Below are 17,155 nucleotides of genomic sequence, written 5' to 3' on the forward strand. Positions count from 1 at the left end.
GAAAAGTACAGCGACGTTACTGCCTCTCGTGTGAGGGCACCTCCACAGCGCTGTATGGGTGGAGGAAAGGGATAAAAAGAGTAGGGGAGAAAGAATGGTGGGGATAGGGGAGAGGAGCCAAGCGGTAAGGGACGCACTTGAGTTTAATTGTCCATGGGCTAATTGGTGGTGTGTGCGGGGTGTTTTCGCAACCATTTTTGGTCGCCTAAACACTGGCCCCTATTGGATCTTGTCGGCCTGTCTGATTGGTTGGAGTAGACCATTGGTGGAGAAGCCTGCGCCTCCTGCCAGTCCGCGGGTCCCTTGGATGCTGCAGAAACTTATTTGAGGAAGGGCTCTGAGTAGTTGGAGCAGTGAGCAAGGTGACAGCAGTTCATGGCGCCACTTCATCACGGGACTGTCCATTCTGCAGCCCGTTCATGGTCTTCTCGTGAAAACACGGCTGCGCATTCTAGGTTTCCAATTCGACCCAGACGGTCTGTATGCTGAAAACTGGCAGCAAGCAAAAGAGAAGTTTGAAACCAGGATTCAGAAATTCAGCTCATTTTCATGTCCATTGATGGCTCGAGCAACAATTCTTCGCTCACTTCTGTTTTCCTTACTTACATACGTACATTTCTGTTTTCCTTCCTTACATGTGTCTCCTGTTCCAACCCGAACCAAGCTAATCTTGGAAAGGGTCCTCTTTCGTTTCCGAACCAAGCTTATCTTGGAAAAAGTCCTCTTTCATTTCCTCCGGAAAGGGACAACTGGTTGTGTAGTTCGGCAGGTGCTTCAGTTGCCCAGGGATAAAGGTGGACTCGGAATTCCCGACCTGGGCATCGTGGCTACTGCACTACACGTCAGGTGGACCCAGGTCGCTCTTAACTCGGATATGCTCCTGACTCGAAACTTTACTTCCTTTTTTCTTAGCACCCAACTCCATGGGTGATCTCCATGGTTGTATACTTTAACCTCTTTTGTGTTAAGGCAATCCGAGGGTCTGTCAGGCTCGTGTCCTGTAAGACCGACATGGCTGTTTGTGTGTTGAGTGCAGTAGCTCAGTTGTGCTGCACCATAGCAGCCCCCTTGTCCGGGAAGGACCATTGGCCCGAACCAAAGCCCCCACCCAGTCAATCCGGGTAGACGGGGAGCGCCGGGGTCAATATAGCTAATGATGTTGGGTTGATGAGTGCATGTAAGTTCTGGGACGCAGTACCTCCGGGTGCCAAGTCCTCTTCCAATCTGACAACGGCACCAGGCTGGTCAGGCAGGCTGTCGACGACAGGTATGACATCGTTTTGCATGTAAATATGTGTACAGTGTAAACTTAAAGCAAATGCCGAGTTTACAAACCTAGTTACCCAAATGATACCTCTCGTCGTCTTCATACCTGCGGATCTGCACTTGCCCCTGCTGGAGCTCTTCACCCTTCATCGTCATTTTCCCTAGTGTGTTGATGCGTTAGAACACTAACAGCTGCATCACTTCGCTACATTATAAAATAAATATGATTTCATGATTAAGACTTGCTGAATATACCTGTCTATTTGAATAAAAGTGATAAGAATGCCTATTGGAGTCTACAAGGATAAAGATCAATGCAAGCAGTCACTGTTCCGAATGATTATACTGTTGGAGAGCCGCTGTTGTTCTGCAGAGAGGCCAGCTCCTTAGCAAATGCAGGAGGAACGTAACTTCTGCTCAATAATTTGCAATCGTTCAAAAAGATTGCCTGGTTTTTAGGTAGCCTGTGAATTTGTTGTCTGGATTTCTGTAGGGCAATTCATTACTATTTAGCCAGTTTCACCATGTTTGCATTTCTTTAAAACAATATGCTGTGCTGAAGCACACTATATTCCTTCAACAAACATACATTAGTAGTACATGCATCTTGTGACATGTTGTTTCTTTGTATTATTACTGTCATTGTCATAGTGCACAAGATACGATCACTTTTCAGTTGTTTCTCGTTTACAGTTTAGCTTTTCAGTAGACCAGACATTCAACTGTCCATGAGATTACACATACCAAATACAGTAATATAAATGAGCACTTTTACCAAAAGGACAGCACACAACTTTTATATTACATTCAGTGCAAAACGAATAAAATATTTGATATTTTATCCAATATTTGAATGCCAATTTTCTCGAATATTATTATTCAATTCGATTTGGAAATTTCTTCACTCAAACAACCTTATTTTTTATTCATTGTGTTCTGTTGTATTATGCTCAAAAGTTCTTGTGCCCTTCATGCAAAAATACTGTACAGGATTGGCAGCATGTTTAAACAAACAAACAAATGATAAAAATCATAATTTCTGGGTGGCCCGTAACTGCAATGATTGGCACGTCATGTTGTGATAAGTAGTGATGGCATTAAGGTTGCTTCAAACATCTCTAATATGGGGGCATTCATTAAAATTAGTATGCCTTTCCACATAACTTAAGAAAGCCATGAAAGAAAGAATGCATGAGGGCAATACATTAAATTGCAATTCTCACAGAACATGCTGAACGAGTGCAGGTACTGGGAAAGACGGACACACCCAAAGTACTTTATTGCAAACGGGACTAGCTACCTTGATTAGTTCAGTCTCTATGCAAAGTTAAGTTTAATTTACTGATACAACCAGTGAGTATAGTGAGTGCCAACACTCTAACTGCCCTTACCTGCACAACTTCTTGATAAGCGCTGTTGCATTGCGTGTGATGCACCGTGGGAAGTCTATAGCATCAATCCCTTTCAAAATGATGTTGTAGGTCTTCATGAAATCAGGGTCCGTAAATGGAGGTCTGCAACACAAGAACATATGCGTATTTTTGCTTGCTTCGGCCTCATAAACAATGTTCATGAGCCCTTGGTGTTCTCCTAGCAAGCAATTGCAAGATTGGTGAAAGCAATGCCTCCAATTACCAGCCAGCCCCACACAAATGCTTTCACTCTTGCAGCATGGTCACACACTTATTACACTAGTGAACAAATTTTAAATAGCAAAAGACTTAAGAAATGACGAATGGAAAGCAACTTAAAAATTGGACGGTGAATGCTTGTGTACACACGTAGGCAATGTGACTCAAAAGTTATTGCTGCCTTTGTTTTTTAGCAGCAAGATCTGCATGGGAACTTCTTGATTGCTTTTACTCTGGCAGCTAAGCAGTCAAACAAGAAACTGTACGGGTATAACCAATGCCACAGCAGGGAGGCTACTGAACTTGCTAAACTGCTCTATGTAGTATCTAATGCAACAACTCGCTGTAGCAATGGGCACCCTGTAAATATAGTACTAAACTCGAGTGTTACACAATTGAAAATGGCACGGATAGGTGTGCCATTCCTTCTGTCATATGCCCTCCTGTTGGCTTATTCAACTGATGCAAACTCAAAGTGATATTCCTAAAGTGAGCAATCAAGAATACAGCCCGTGAATTACTGATGGAAACAGGGAAAATTAAACTAATCAATTCACTGGGACATAAAGCACTGACCACTACGAGAGCAATAATCACTACCACAAAGCACTACCAAGTGCATAAAGGACATCTATTTGGTGCACAATAACATTTTGTTTACACTTTGAGCATGTACTACTAAGCTATTGCTAGGTGAGCAGTAACTGCCACCTCTTTCACCTCTGTCTAGTCTTGCACAACAGATGTTTATATCAGATCATGGGCACTGCTCCAGCTGACTGCCAAATTTGTCTTCATGCCAAAAAGTTTATCCAAAGCAAGGAAAAAAGAAGATACAAAATGGAATAACGCTTCAGTGCTGGTGCAAGTTGCAGATCATATTCAAATTGAAATTTGTGCTTTCTTTCTTGAGAAGGGGAGTAATGTAAATAATGTTACGAGACATTTTGTTTTACATAACAAATGATTCAAAGCACATGCTTCTTCTTTCTTTTTTTTTGCAATAATTATCAGTGAAAGCACATACCATAGGACAGGCAAAATGAGCCAAAATAAACATGAAAAATTTGCCACCAAAAGCCTATTTCCTTATTTACTGACTAGGCAAATCACCAAATTCCTTTAGAAACATATTCTAGGTAAGCTGAGAGAGCCACACTATGAATTTCCGATACGGAAACAGTGCTTTTAAACACCGGGCCCGTGGCCTATTTGCTTCTGTGACATAAACATCAATAAGAGTGCTAATTTCGGCTAGTCGGATGAACATCGACATACTGAACAAACAGTGAAGACAACAGAACTACGAGAAGATTACAACACGGGCAATGAGCACCCGCATCCTCATTTTCTCATAGACCTATTGTTAGCACTGTTTGTTCAGTACCTTAACAAGACTGATTGATGTTATGAGTTGGAGCACAAAGCCAGAGAGAGTAGGACAGCCAACTCACGCGCCAGTAAGCAGCTCAAACATGAGCACTCCCAGGGACCAGTAGTCTGCCGAGATGTCATGCCCTCGGTTCAAGATCACCTCAGGAGCAACGTACTCAGGTGTGCCACAGAAAGTCCACGTCTTACGCCCGTTCACCAATTTCTTGGCAAAGCCAAAGTCCACCTGCATACGTGCGAATTAGCCAGTTAAACATGTGATGTCAATACTATGTCACGAGAATGCTATTCACATGGCTCAGTCCTCAGAAAAGATGGCTGCACTATAATAGAGCTGCCTGTAATCGCTGAGTACAAGACTGGCATACAACGTAAATTATACACATAGCCTAAAAAAAGAAAGAAGAACTGAAGCACAAATATCCAATTTCTTAAAAAAAAAACACTCTGCACTTTTATTAAACGGCTTAAAAATGATAATGGCCATCCAGTAATTCTAAAACAAATTATAAATGAAAGTCCACAGCATAAATTGACACATAGGAAGCATTGTAATCGACAGAGACAGTGTGGAATACACTAATAAGTGCATACCAGTTTGATGTATCCTTGGACATCAAGCAGCATGTTCTCTGGCTTGAGATCACGGTAAATAATATTCCTTGCATGCAGGTAGTCAAAGGCCTCCACAACGCAAGCTGTGTAGAACCTTGTAGTGTTGTCATCAAAGTTGCCACTGCAGTAACGACAGTACTCGAGTCAGCTGACAAATACTGATGACAGCACAAGGCATATGTGGCACTATAAACACAACTTCTGAACATTCCTCGTTTACGCTACAAAAGAAGGGCTGAGGGTGTCTGCAATTGTTTTTGTGTTTGTGTGGCAAAGAAAAGTGTTTTCTTTGAAAAGAAACTTGGAAATAAACAGCATAATTCCTTCATTTGCATGTCCAGACAAAATTGCAAAATCAACACAAGAAAGTGAAAAGGTCACATTACATCAATGAAAACCAGTGCCTCCTGTCAACAACAGAAGAAAAATGTAATGATAGTTAATGAAAAAGAAGGTGGTGCCTCCATGGGGAGTGCACAGCCCCAGCCTGCAAACACAAGAGTTTACAGGAGATGAACTGGCAAGTCATGATGATGCAGGAACAGATTGGCTGCGACCAACCCTCTGCCAGCACCTACTATACAAGGGTAATCCCAAAAGTAAAGTCTTGTATAATTTTAGATATAGAAACAACCATTTATTTACTACATGGTAGTTACATCATTTTAAAGGTTGAAGAATGCTTTATTTTTCTCATAGTTGCAGTCAGCTTGAGGTTATGGAGTTGGTGTTGCTGTTGTTGCATTGCCCAGTTTATGCGAGTACAGCAGGCGCATGACGATTTCACACACTGCTGTATCGGCCAATGACCGGAAACAAAGGATGCAGGTCGGTTCCGCAAAGAGGGAATGCAAGAGACACCCACCCGTGGAAAGAAATCGGCTTAAGGGAGACAGTCCGAGCTGAGCTGAATGGGAGCATTCGGGGAGACGTGCGTGAAGATAAGAGGAAGGGGAGTGCTTGGAGTCACTGCCACCGCTAACGTCCACGCGCTTTCCACATGTCTCGTTGACTTTCTCGGTCACGACTGCGCTTTGTTTGTGGGGCCAGACGGGGAAGCGTAGTCACGGAAAGTAGGCGACGCGAAACATGCCCATCCGGTTTGAGTGTCATTGTTTGGCATCCGCACGTGCCTTTTGAAAATGCCTTGTGAAAACGGCAGTATTTTTACGCCCACTTAGCCGGCTACGACCGATGAATGCTTTTGTGTGCGACCGCCATTGGGTCCCAATTATGGTGTTTGGAGCGTTCAAGAGAACCGGCCTACAGCTACACGGGGGACCGAGTTTTCTTAGTACTGGCAAAGCAGCCCACTGTCCGGCAGACATGCCATCAATAAGCCGTGGTTTCGTGGAAGCATTCTCGCAGCTTGCGTGGCGGGAGAGAAGAGGAGGACATCAAGGCTGATACTCAGAGCCTAATGTAGGGGAGAGGGAGATGACACGTGTCTCTGAGCAAACCTATCCCCTTGCATGTTGTAAAGTGTGCCACTGTTTCCACCAATGATGTGTGGGTCATGAAGGTTGTTGTGCTATTGGCTGCAATGGGGCGAACCTGCATGTGTGATTGGATGGTTTGTGACTCTTTTGTGCAACTGAGGGTTTAAAAAATCATGTTTTGGTTGTGTGGGGAGAGCCGAGGTTTGGGCTTGGACCCGGACAGACACCTTGGCGTATGATTAAAGCGTCTCTTTACCGGACAATGGCTCTTCCTTCGTGCTGCCACTGTGCACTCGAGTCATCGAGGGGCGCCGACTTCGGACCTTAGACACCTTCCCTCCTTAACTAGTGTTGAAGCTAGCAGAGGATAAAGGGAAAGGAAATTAACTGTTGCTATTTCGGTTGATGCATTTTTATAGATGCTGTGGCAATTTTACAATGCCCATGTCACACCAGCTCGCCACCATGTCCTTGAAGAAGCATTGAACCTCATCTTTCATCTCGTCGTCGGAGCGAAACCACCATCCAGACAAATGTTCCAACTTAGGGAACAGGTGGCAGTCACTTGGTGCCAAGTCTGGACTGTATGGTGGGTGGGTAAAGACGTTCCGACCAAAGTTTTGCAGGAGATCGATGGTTTGATGAGCGACGTTTAGATGGGCGTTGTCGTGGAGCATGCTAACGCCATTGCTCAACATTCCTCTTCTCCAGTTCTGAATTGCCCTTCTGAGTTTTTTCAGTGTTTCACAGTACCTGTCAGCGTTTATTGTGGTCCCAGCAGGCAGAAAGTCGACCAACAGTAACCCCTTCCAGTCCCAAAACGCTGTTGCCACGACTTTACCGGCAGACTGTGTTCGAATTTTTGCGGTTTCGGCGAAGAGGGATGCCCCCACTCACGTGACTGTTGTTTTGTTTCAGGCATAAAGTGTAATGCCCAAGTTTCGTCACCTGTGACAATCAAGTCCCAGAAATTGTCCTTTTGTCTGTATAGCGGCAAAGAAATGTGTGGGAAGAATCAACTCGTTATCGTTTGTGATTTTTTGTCAGCATACGCGGTATTCATCTTGCACACACCTTCCGATATTATAATTTTTTTTGCTAAAATCCTGTGCATCGTGCTTCAGAAAATTTCAGGAACCAAAATGTAGAGAGCATCCAGAGTGATTCTCCAATCTTCACGCTTGATTTCCTCAACCTTCGCAACGGTCTCATCAGAAATTGATGGCTTACCGCTTCTTTCTTTGTTGTGAATTTCAGTACAATTGGCTGTAAACTCTCTACACCCCTTGCAAACGTTTTTGATGTCCATGCATGACTGTCTATACACTTCTGTCAATTGGCGATGAATTTCAACCGGTTTAACGCTTTTTGCATTCAAAAATCAAATAACTGCGCGAACTTCGCACTTGGCAGTAGTGTTCAATGGGAGTTCCACTTTGAATGGCTGCCAAGCCAAGACTGAGCACCAGCATCCGAGCGAAGGGTGTGCGTGCTTATTTAGGAAGCGCCACTCACAACAGCGTGGCCAACAAGCGTATTAACAGTTTCTCTACGTCCCCAAAAAATAGCAGACCTTTTTTTTGGGGACTGCCCTCGTACAATGCCTGGTTTGATGTGAAAATGATTGCTATGTTTACATCTGTACTGGACGTTGACACTACCTCCTAGCCTGTTGAGCACAATTTGCACTGAAAGCAGTGTCTCTTGCTGTCTAGGATATTCTATTATTTTAGTTTAACTTGGTTTTTGCGTTTATAGTCCCTATAATGCAAGTAAATAATACTAGGTCTCTGAACCTTTGTATATTTATGAAGGGTTAAGTTGGCTATAACCACGTCACACGCGTCACACGAGCAGTCTGCTTGGTTGCCGAGCCCTCTCATTGTTTAACAATTGCCCAGGCCCATTTGTATTGAATAACAGTTGTAGCCACCTCCGTAAGTGCAGCAATAACCACTAGCTCACTCCCACAACAAGTGAACCACACTTCATTAAGCAGTGCTGGATTTCTACCTTCACAAACCAGCTAGTAAAGTTCTAATGCTGAGTGCCTTCAATGAGAGTGCTTATGCGACATGGGTAACATTACCTGAACAGAATGTTGGGATGCTTTCATTGTGCTTTAAACAATTACATGGCACTACTGAGAAAAGAACCTGCACAAAAAAAATATGCTGTATGCCTGTCTAATCCACCTATAAGGCTGACATAGCTAAACTTTAGGTGCCGGCAAAAAATGCAAGATGCATTCAGAAAATTACATTCTTTATTTTATTGCACACCCGGAAAGCAAACTTCTTGCAGATTCGAAATATATATGACATGTGGATAGTAAATTCTGAACTTATGTCTTAAAACACACAAATTTAGGCAATGGCAGAAGGTTCTGTCAATTTAACTTCGTTCATTGCCACGCCATTTCAGAGCTACATATTGTCATAGTCAGCGACATCAGAGTTACTGGATGTGTTTATATCACAGAAAACATTGCCATGACTGTCAATGCTTTCATGCAGAGGCAAATCATGTTATTTTCAGGGTTTGATGACTCAGTCAAATGAAAGCCCCTTTTCACGACGGGTGCAGCAACATGTGAGTCAGTGGGGTAGCCAGAAATTCATTTTGGGGGGGGGGGGGTTCTCTGCCACCTACTCTCTCTCTCTATTGTATATATATATACATACATGTCTATCTATGGAGGTCGTACACCACGCAAAGACAAACTGGACAAGAATGCTTTAACAACGAGGACGCACGTTTTTGTGTTGCCAAAACAATGCTTTGCATAATTCCTGACAAAAGTTTTTTTATTGCTAAGGTGTGCAGCCACTTCGCATGAAATTATGTTATCATCCTTATGCTATATATTTAAAAATCAGGATATAAAAAAAGGTAACATTTAGTTTATGAATTGATGCCTTTATATAATGTAGGTCGATGACCCAGCTGGTACATGACTTGGAAAAATGAACAGTGCTAAATATGTGGCCAAACAAAAACAAGACAGTGCACTATCATGTGTGTTCCTGTTTTCAGGCCAGACTTGTTGCAGCCCAGGTAACAGTGGGGTTTGCCATTGTTTTCCAGCCAGATCTTCTAGTGCGAGGTACAGCCACGGCTACGTACGGCAGAGGGTGCGCACTACCTTGCAAGTCACCTATCAGTCAAATGCGCTTTCAGTGTTGTGGACATGCTCTTATTCTAGATTTAAAGCTACAGCAATGAAGCATTGCGCTAGAACTTCGATAGTATCATATCATGCAACTTTCACTGACTTTCAGTGACCTGCTGTCCAACTTGTTTGAAGAGATGTTTGGAAGTAACTTGTGATCATGATATTTCAGTCATCACGTGATGCACACTGTTATTTGATCCCACTTGGGAATCGATGAGGCAGACAGTCCGAAGCAGCAGCTGCTTCCCGTTTAGAAGCCTTTGTGAAAATTACAGCATCCGTAGTCCACAGTAAATTAGGGGCCAGTAGCTCCGAGATATTTGGAAGTGTCCATCTCGTAAACCCTGTTATTCTGAAAGTTGCCGAGACGTTTAGTTAGGATGGGCTCTCTGCAGCAAGCAACATATGTTACGATGGGGTAGGTGAGCCTCAGCTACGTGATTGGCCATGGCTGTCTGGTGTTGAGCGATCGGACCATAACAAGTTGCTCTCACTATGTCCATAATTATCCACCAACTTTGTTCTTGATGCCTTTTATGCGCAGGCGAATGTTGACAGCAAATGTTTAATTTCCCCAATGTCTAGTACAACAGGTGAGTCCAACAACATGGAGTCCAACAATACAGACTCCGGACTAATTTTGACATTGTTGCGGTTCTTTAAAGTGTCCCAAAATCTAAGTGCATGAGCATTTTTTATTTCGTCCCCGTGGAAATGCGGCTGCCACGGTCGGGATCAAACCCGCAACCTCGAGCAAAGCCATAGCTGCAAAGCTACCACGCCGGGTAGAGAAGTGTTGATTTGATGTGTGACAACTTCCGTAGCGTCACCTAGACCCTACGGTGTGCTTTAATGCGACTCTGCTTCTGCCCGCCCTGTGAAAGTTGTCCACTCGACAAATTTGCGTGGTGTTTATTTTTCAGAAATAGCAGAAACATACTGTACTGTACCTTGAACTTAATTTATCCTATTTGCCTGCGTCCACCAGTCATGTCTACAGTAGCAGTGTTTGCTTGCCTTCTTACCCCCCGCCCCCTCCCCTGCCTTGTATGGGAACTGCAAGCGAAGAGCGGCAAGGCTGTTATTCATTCATTTCGAGGCTGCGTAGGTCCTACCCCATTCTCTGCCTCCTCTCCACCTCCTCTCTAACATTCTATCTAGCTTCCCTTTGGACTTGCACTTTAGTAGAAAGATAAGCGCTGCAATTTTTGCGATGCTTTTGCGGGCAGTCATGGATAATTAGAGCTCATTCATTTTAAACAGCACCAAAAAAAAAAAAAAAAAACACAGGCAAGGAAGAGCACAGGACAGCGCTGGTCCTGTGCTCTTCTTTGTCTGTGTGTTTCTTTATTTTTTGACACTGTTTAATATGAACGTCCTGTACCAACTAGCTCGCACCACCCTTCTAAGTCATAATTGCCACTGTTGAGAGGCTAACGTGGCAATGCCCAGGGAGCTCCAGAGGGCATTGTGTACATTCGACGTGGTGCAAAGGTCCAAACGAGTTTCTCGAGTCGCCTTTCCTCTCTGCCCTGCTCCTGTCATGTATGCACAAGCTCTGAACCACCCCCCCAACACGGTGTGCCAGACAGCAGCAGCAGCAGCAGTGGGAAAGTCGAAGGAAGAGACAAAGAAAGCTTTGCTTTAAAAAGGGGGTGTGGGGTGTTTATCATACGTATCCTAGACTAGCAAATAAGAGCTGAAATTTGGGCGAGTTTGTGAGATTGTGTACTTGACTTGAAACGCAAGAAAATATGGGGAAAGAGCAAGTCGCATTATTTTCAGCATGCTTTTCTTCCGCACAGCGTGGTTGACGATTCGGTCAAGTACCAGAAATGAGAAGCTCTTCGACAACATGAAGGCCTGGTGGGGAGCAACAATGCTCCCAAGTTTTGTGCATATGTTCATCCCATCTTTATCTGTATGTGGAACTTTTAGCACTGATCCCCCTCAGCAGTTATGGTTAAGATGATGTGGATAGAGGCGCGGCCATGATTGGGGCAGCAATGTTCTGTGCATGGGAGAGGGGATCACCCCCATGGCAACCCCCCACCTCACATTCAAGCTTTCCGTTTTATCCATGTCCCTCTTTCAAAGCCCATCTCCTGAAACTTTGTTCTGTGGGAAAGGGGGAAGGTGGGTTCGTCAGAAAATCTCGGGGGCAGGGGAGGCTGAACCCGCCAAACTTCCCCAGCCCGACCCATTACTGGCACTCAGACAGAACGCCCAGACACATGGATGAGACAGACTCGTCCTTGACACTAATTGCAAAAAAAAAAAATTGAAACCGAGTAAGACTCATCCACAGCATTTAAAGGGCTAAGCATATGTTTCTAAAGTCTACACACTGCAAATATGAGGTATGCTCGTAATCCAATGAAGACTTAGCCACAAAGCAGCTTTCCAGCTATATTAAAGTGCCCCATCACAGGATCCTTAAAATAGAGGTAACCTAGTCTTAAACAGGGAAAAAAAAAGGAACCTTACACATTGTGCATACAAAAGAAAGAAAAGTGAGAGGAACCTCGCTTTGCATTTTGCATTTATTGGCACTTTACATGTGCCAACAAATGTAAACTTTGGCTACTCTGCATGGTGCAAGAGACTGCACCACTGACCGGTCTCGAAGGATGGTCCACAGCTCTCCCCCTAGACATGGCTCAAGCAGCATGTACAGGTACTTTCTGTCCTTGAATGTCTTGTATAACCTGCAGTACAGAAGAGATAATCGGCTTTATGATAAAGGGCCTTTTCAGAGCAAGCTTCAAACACAAAGCTTACATTAATTTTCAATGCTTATTTTTTAACTTCTTACCTAAATAAATATTAGCCAAAACATATACAGCGATATATTGCATTTTAGCTTCGTGTTTTGTATGGAAGAAAAACAGAAGCAATATCAGACAAAAGGCTTCTGAAGTTTTCCCAAAACTTCCAATAAAGAAATAAAAACATAAACCAACATTACTAAAACACAAATTTGAGATTGTACTGAATACCAGAAGTAAAGAAAGTTTAATATGTGCGAAATTTGTGCTTTGCCCAACATGTTCAACTTTGCTACCTTAATTATATGCCAGAAAAGTTATTCCCGATGATGTTGCGGGTGATGCTCATGAAATGTGGGCAATTACTCACCTGAGAAAGCTGAGAGAGAGATAAACATAACTAACCTTGTATAATACATTCGTTTTGATAACTTGTAGCATAACTTCTAGTTACTTTTGTTCCGCAGTTTTTTAGGATTTTGAAGCAATGTCTGTAAGGGCAGGCAATACCTACAAACCTTCTCATACTTGACCAATCATTCTCGATCAGCTTCTCACAGAAACCAATCTGGGCCCACCAGGCACCTTTAGCTAGTGCAACAGCCGCTGGATGCTATCTTGGCATGGCAAACAAATACTAGGCCTGTTTGCACAAAGCTATATTGAAGCAATCGGCAAGCTACTACAGAGGGTTGAGGTGAAATCAACACAGGCTCTTTACAGGGTGAAAACTCCACACAACAGGAAGCATATATCACATAATACCTTGTACATAAATTTTGAAACCACAATGAATAAAAACAACTTAATGGGAGCACAAATGAAATTGCACTCTATATTAATAGAATGTAAGAATGAAAACAATGTTCACACCAGAGCATATGCTGAAGTTTGAGGCCTCAGTAAAGTTGTACAGCAGCCAGAACTGAACTTCAGGTAACCCAATGCAATATGCTGAGTCTTCCCTGCTGCTCTCATTTAAAGATCACGGAGCTGCAATAGCCTAAGTCCACATTCTTCATTATTTGATTACAGGAGTATGTAAAGTGCTGAAAACCAATTTAGATGATACTGCAATTGAAGTATTGTTTTTTTGAGACTGCTCAGAAGCAAAATGTGGCCAAAACTGAAAGTGCAGTGTTCAAGCCTTGCGGTGCATAATACATAGTCCTTGTAAAAGATAGTTAGAGTGAATGCTTGGCAATGTGTTCAGAAGGCAGTATTGAAATCAAACAATATCCTATGGCAAAGAGAGGAAGGAGTTAAACAAATAGCTTGAATCACATTCACACCAACGACAAGATTGTATGGTGTCATAATGATGCATAACCATTTGCTGAACATGCATCAGGTATGACTCTATGTTGAAACATAAATCATGGCTTACCTATATGAATTTAGAAATGCGATAGAGCACATGTTCCGATTTCAACTTGTAAATTTTTGGTGAAATGAAAACACATACACAGTCTAACTCACTTATAACAATATTCACTATTCCATGAAAATTCCATTGTTATAACTGATAATTGTTATAACTGGGTTGCATGCAAAAAATAAAAACAGGGATGGCGGAGCTGTTGTGGGAAAACTATAATGGCAGGGAGGCCAGTGCCCCTCCCCACCACTTTCCTCCATCCGGTTGCTAATTGTGTTTACTCATTTAACTGCTTAACTCTGCTTCCAGCATGCTCCGATCGCTTGCAACAGGCCACGGCTGTCAACAATCAAGAATGGCACTGCTATAACAACTGCAAAGAGGGGTCACCAGCAGCAAGCAATATGCAAGCTCTGCCGAGGCATCCCTTTGGTGGCCCCAAAAAGGGCCTTTTAAAGAATGTGAAAAGGTTCCCACAGCAACCACTTAGCTTGAGAAATTCTTAAGAAATACTGGAGATCCCCACAAGCATCTCACCACCCACATAACTTTTCACTGGCTTGCATGAGAAAACCCCATGTCTGTCGGTCTTGCTTGCTTTACACGGAGCAGGCCGACATCCTTCTCCAAGGCATTCAGGTGCTCCACGCAGTGCAGCGGAAGGTTCCTCACGAAAATGAAGCCCCGGAGGGACTAAATCAGCTGCCAGGCCTCCTTTGAGGACAAAGTTAAGGCAGCCTATCTTACCGCGACATCACTGCTGTCGTCGCCGTCGATATCTGATGCAAGCACGTTTCGTGACGATGGCCTTATCGGTTAGGAGTACTTAGTTTCCAAACTTATAGCAGTGCGCTTTCGTTTCTCTGGAAACTTCATGCATTGGCGATTATCAGGGGGCAGATCAGCCATCTTCCATTGCGGCAGTGAGTCAAACGAGGCCGATAAACAACATGGCCAAAAATGAGTTTGACGCAACCAACAAAGACGAGCACGAGCGACCTAATCCGTTGGCAGAATTGTGCAGAATGAGGAGCCAGTGAGCAATCTGGGAGCTGCACAGATGGTGCCGTCTATTCATGTTTTGGAGGGTGGTGCGGCATAGAGCTATGGGCACAGCCAATTTGCATTCAGAGGGGTGGAAGGGCGACGCGATAGAGGCGCACAAGGCTGGTGATGCGGAGAAGGCTGGAAAATGAGCGTGCGGCAGCTTTTGGGGCAGTGGGCTATCGTGCAGTGGCTTGAATTTCTCTTCTTATTTTTTATTTTCAAGGATTTCGCATTTTATTACCTATCGGCACAGACACCCAGTAGCCAGACTTCATCGTTATAACCGATAATGATGCATGGGAGAGCATTGTAGTAAGCAGGTTATTTCACCATGGAAAACATACAAAAGTTGATGGTGCAGCAGCTGCTCATTGTTACAACCGATATATTGTTAAAACCGATATTGTTATAAGTGGGTTCGACTGTAAATCATTTTTGTTTAGCTCCAAGTCTGACAGGCAGTGGCTGATATCTGTTCTAGAAAGACCAAAAGGTAAAGTTGTGGGCCCACATGTGAGAATTCCTGTAAAAAAACTGTACTGACAAATGGTAGTTGAACTGACAGCACAGGGAAAGATGTGACCTATATTGCCTGAAAATTTGGTAGCTCTGCTCTACTGAGAATTTCAGATTAACAAACTCTAAAAATGATCCTTTCGTGTTGTTGCATACAAATCTTGAATACTAATACATGGTGTTCACGAGTAATGTGTATACATAGTGAAGAAGCATTTGTTTGCTCGCAATAAACAGTACTAAGTGAAGCTGTAGCTTACTTTATGATGAAGTCACAATTGGCTTCCTCGAGAATCATCTTCTCGGACATGATATGCTGCTGTTGTCTTGTCTCCACAATCTGTGCCTTTTTCATGACTTTAAGTGCAAATGAACGCATCGGGTCTTGCATGCTTTGTACCTAAAAACACAAAAAACAAATATGGCGATGTCAAACTGAGTTAACAACAAAGTACATATAGGCTCATGCCTGCTTCTAGAAATCGCTTTTTGCACACTTGTTTTTACAGACTTAATCTGACAATCTCTAAATGCTACCATACTGTTATACATTCACTGCTTCACTTTCCCCTGCTTGTGCCTACTTTTACCCAACTATCATCATTATTTCTCTTGAGAAAGACATGTTTGCATTATCAGAAACTTTGCGAAAATTGCCGTCGCTTTGATCATACGATGAACCATCATCATCAGAATGTACATGTTTCGAACATAATAGTAAAATTTTGAGCCGAAACGAGTGCCACTGATTGCTGTGGAGTGTGCATAAATGAATGTACAAATAGCTGATAAACTTGAGGAAAGTGATTTGATTTGATAGCTGCCGACTATGCTTGCCACTTTAGTTGTCCCCCAAGAGTTGCCCTGCTTCTGAGGCACAAGTTCGCCTAATACTATTTTATTCTTAATCATACTTATCTTTCTATTTAAATTATGGGGCTTAACGTGCCAAAACCACTTTCTGATTATGAGGCACGCCGTAGTGGAGGACTCCGGAAATTTTGACCACCTGGGGTTCTTTAACGTGCACCTAAATCTAAGTACATGGGCGTTTTCACATTTCGCCTCCATCGAAATGCGGCCGCCGTGGCTGGGATTCGATCCCGCAACCTCGTGCTCAGCAGCCCAACACCATAGCCACTGAGCAACCACGGCGGGTAATCATACTTTTGGCTATTGTTTCTGCCTGTGAACCAGCATTATGTCATAACAACATTTTGGAAGGTTCAGTCATGGTAGTTTTGTACTCTCATAGAGAAATAATTGCAGCATTTTTTCTTTACTAGCGCACTGTAACAGGCACACTATGTAAACTGTGCATGGAAGAGAGACTCGCAGAAGTGGTAGCACACTGTGCGGAGAGCACTGTCAAGCGAGGCTGACAGTTGGCTCAGTCTATTCATGGCATGAAACCAAATGACTGCATTTGTTGCCCATCCAATATATGTGATGTCATTTCTTGATGTAGGATATTTTTCAGGGTGCAAAAGTTGAACAAGTTTTTCTATAAACAGATGCCTAACTTGACATCAATATTTAAATAAAGATGCTTAGCTTGGTAATTTTTTCTTACCAGTTCAACCCGGCCAAAGCCACCAACTCCCAGTGTGGCTATCACACGGAGATCACTCAGCTTCAAGTTTGCAAACTCTTCATTGATCCTGTTCATAAAAGAAATAACAAAAAAAAAAAAGAAAAAGAAAGAAACTCAGTATAGTGACATACACCATACCAACAGAAAACACTATAAAACTGTTTAAAAAATTCAACAGTTTTCACATAATGTGACATGCTTACCCTTATGACAGGTTTCCAAAGAAAGCATCAAAGCAAGTAGGGCAGTAAATTAGAACAATTAAACTTCATGACACACATAGCAATATAAAAATCTATATAATAACTGCTCCTACCTTTTGATCACTGCAATG

General features: G+C 43.1%; 1 protein-coding gene across 4 annotated transcripts in view; it reads right to left on the reverse strand.

Moving 5' to 3' along the window:
* for (cGMP-dependent protein kinase for) overlaps nucleotides 1-17,155 on the reverse strand; it is a 207,576-nt gene that overhangs the window by 11,517 nt on the left and 178,904 nt on the right. For all 4 annotated transcript variants that reach the window (XM_075690819.1, XM_075690791.1, XM_075690799.1 and 1 more), the window contains exons 10-15: nucleotides 16,801-16,888; nucleotides 15,488-15,627; nucleotides 12,137-12,226; nucleotides 4,884-5,025; nucleotides 4,352-4,515; nucleotides 2,658-2,780 (exon numbers count right to left, since the gene is read on the reverse strand). In XM_075690819.1, coding sequence (XP_075546934.1) covers nucleotides 2,658-2,780; nucleotides 4,352-4,515; nucleotides 4,884-5,025; nucleotides 12,137-12,226; nucleotides 15,488-15,627; nucleotides 16,801-16,888 — 747 coding nt within the window. The remainder of the gene's footprint in view (nucleotides 1-2,657; nucleotides 2,781-4,351; nucleotides 4,516-4,883; nucleotides 5,026-12,136; nucleotides 12,227-15,487; nucleotides 15,628-16,800; nucleotides 16,889-17,155) is intronic.

Source organism: Dermacentor variabilis, chromosome 1 (assembly GCF_050947875.1).
Source record: "Dermacentor variabilis isolate Ectoservices chromosome 1, ASM5094787v1, whole genome shotgun sequence".
Classification (NCBI taxonomy): Eukaryota; Metazoa; Arthropoda; class Arachnida; order Ixodida; family Ixodidae; genus Dermacentor; species Dermacentor variabilis.